The 2,504-nt window shown below is 61.9% G+C and overlaps 1 protein-coding gene across 1 annotated transcript in view; it reads left to right on the top strand.

Annotated features, from left to right (window-relative positions):
- MAPK8IP2 (mitogen-activated protein kinase 8 interacting protein 2) overlaps window positions 1-2,504 on the top strand; it is an 11,262-nt gene that overhangs the window by 2,330 nt on the left and 6,428 nt on the right. Inside the window, exons 3-6 of the mRNA XM_023525430.1 lie at window positions 205-479; window positions 1,780-2,058; window positions 2,146-2,239; window positions 2,330-2,500. Of these exons, the coding sequence (XP_023381198.1) occupies window positions 205-479; window positions 1,780-2,058; window positions 2,146-2,239; window positions 2,330-2,500 (819 nt within the window). The remainder of the gene's footprint in view (window positions 1-204; window positions 480-1,779; window positions 2,059-2,145; window positions 2,240-2,329; window positions 2,501-2,504) is intronic.

Genomic DNA, 2,504 nt, shown 5'->3' with positions numbered 1-2,504 from the left:
TCCCCCCTTGCTCTGCTCAGCAGGACTCCCCTGAGGCTGAGGCTGTGACCCACTGGGGCCTGGAGCAGAGCAGAGGGAGGAGAAGCTGCTGGCTTTGACGGAGGAGAGCTGGGAGGAGGCTTGAGGGAACAAGCAGTCCCTCTGGGCTGGTCATGGCTCCAGTTGTGGGGGGACCCCACTGGAAACAGAGCTAAGGGTTCACAGTGACAGCAAGATGCGGGTCTGGAAGCTGGGGGCTGTGGAGATGCTGGGGCCCAGGAGATGCAGAGTCTCCCTTTGAGTCTCCTCAGGACCAGCACCCAGGCAGGGCACCCAAGGGTGCTGGGTCTCTCAGGAGCCCTGTCCTTGCTCTCCGACCTGGTCTCCTCTTCAGGCCTCCCCAAGACATAAGCCTGGAAGAATTTGACGATGAGGATCTGTCTGAGATCACCGACGACTGTGGCCTGGGCCTCAGCTATGACTCGGACCACTGTGAGAAGGTGGGAGGGCTGGGCACAGAAGGCTCTCGCACAGGCTCTGCTTGGTGGGTGCCGGGGTTTTGGGGTGGATCCTAGCTCAGTCTGGAAACGAGAAGTCCTCTGGGTGACCCTCCCCCAAGGCCTCTTGGCCTGGAGTCTGCCTGGATATCAAACCCCTTTTTAACAGACTGAAGCCCTCCACCAGCAGTCCTCACCTGGCCCCCATCGGTGGGCTCGCTTGGGGGAGTGGGGGTTTGCTGGTGCTTCAGGTGCCCTGTGTCCGCAGATCGCTTCTCAGAAAGATCTGACCCCTTCCAGCTGCCTCTCCACCCGTCTCCTCCCCAACCCCGGCCCTGCCTGCGCCTTTCTTCCTCCAGTGTCCAGTCTGGAAGCCCTTCTGCTCCGTCTCCTGCTTCTTCCCCTCCCCTCCCCCCCACACGTCTGTTCCCATTCATTCAAGAACGCTTCAGAGCGGCAGCCACGTGGCAAGTGCTGGGGGCTTCTAGGTGCTTGGGAGGAAAGCAGGACAGGAGTGGCCTTTGTCCTCAGGAGTTTATAACCTCATAGGGGAGAAAGATGTGTAAGAGGCCGTGGCTGCCTGAGTGTCAAGGACCAGAGTCTAATTGGAGGACATAGGATGCAGTGAGGGGGAAGGGAACCCACCAAGACTGAGGCCGTCAGGGAGACTTCCCAGTGGAAATGACACACAACCATGCCCTCGGGGAAGGCTAGCAGGGCCTGGGCAGAGAAGAGAGGGAGGAAGGGAGGACAGGGAAGGCCCCTGTGGGATTAGCTGTGTGGGAGGCCTTGGGCTGTTCGGGCTTGCTGAGTCTGGGTGCCGGCTGTCTCTCCCTCCCTGCACCCTTTCCACACTTCCTGTGCATCCGTGTGGGTGGGTCCTGTTCTCGGAGTGGGGTACACCGTGCTCAATATGGACCCCTGCCCTGGCGGGGCTTGCAGCTTGGTGGTGGAGCAGACCGAACGCTGTGCCTAAGAATGCGCATCGCGTTAAGCTGCGTGGAGAGCACCGGTGTCGAATGTGATGGGGTTCAGGGGTGAGACAAGGCTGGCAGCTGGGTTGGGGCCACTCTGAGGATCTCTGTCTCCCAGGCTTAGGAGCTGGGGCTCTTACCGAGAACTGGAATGAGCCTGTGTGTCTTAAGAACATTTTAAAAACCCAGACTGCTCTGGTGGGGAGCGGAGTGAGTGGGAGGCTTCTCTTTCTTGACTTGGAGCTTCCTGCTTTTCCCTTTCCGGACATCTGGATCCCCAAACCACGCCGCACTCTTGCCTAGCTCTGCCCTGTGTCCCCTTCCTGCAGGACGGCCTCTCTCTGGGGCGCTCGGAGCAGCCGCACCCCATCTGCTCCTTCCAGAATGATCTCCAGGAGTTTGAGATGATTGATGACAATGACGAGGATGAATATGAGGATGAGGATGAGGACCAGGAAGAGGAGGAGGAAGGAGAAGTGGGGGGTGAAGAGGGCGGAGGCCCTGGCTCCAAGGCCCTCACCCAGGAGCCCCTGATCCCCTCCCCCGCCATGGAGGAGCCCCACAAGTACCGGCCTACCACTCTCCACCTGACTGCACTGGGAGCCCAGGTGCGAGCCCAGGCCCAGGCACCTGCCCTTCTGCCCCTGAGGGTAGAGCCCCACCTTAGTGCTGCTCTTGTCAACCCGCCTCCCCAGGACTCTCTAAACAACAATGGAGGCTTTGCACCAGCGCCCCCAGCCTCCTGGCCGGAGACAGTGCTGCACTCACCCCTTCAGGAGTCTCTCAGAGGTGAGCAGGGTATGGTGGGTGGGCACAGGAGGCCAGGGAGGGAGGAGGGGAGGGGGCGGGCTGGCTGAGCACCCCCTCCCTGCTCCACAGAGCCGCCTGCCCCCCAGCTACCGGCGGTTGCTGGTCCCTGCGGAGCACAATCGCCTGTGGGTCCAGGCGACCGTGAAGGGAACCGGCCTGGCGGACCGCCGGCTCCCGGTGGGGCCTCGCCCTCCTCCGATCCAGGCATCGAGGCCGACCTGGGGAGCGGCTCCAGTGGGGGCCG

This window comes from Pteropus vampyrus, unplaced genomic scaffold (assembly GCF_000151845.1).
Source record: "Pteropus vampyrus isolate Shadow unplaced genomic scaffold, Pvam_2.0 Scaffold563, whole genome shotgun sequence".
In the NCBI taxonomy this organism is placed as follows: Eukaryota; Metazoa; Chordata; class Mammalia; order Chiroptera; family Pteropodidae; genus Pteropus; species Pteropus vampyrus.
Note: the sequence above shows the minus strand (reverse complement) of the source record. Positions and strands in the feature narration are given on the sequence as shown.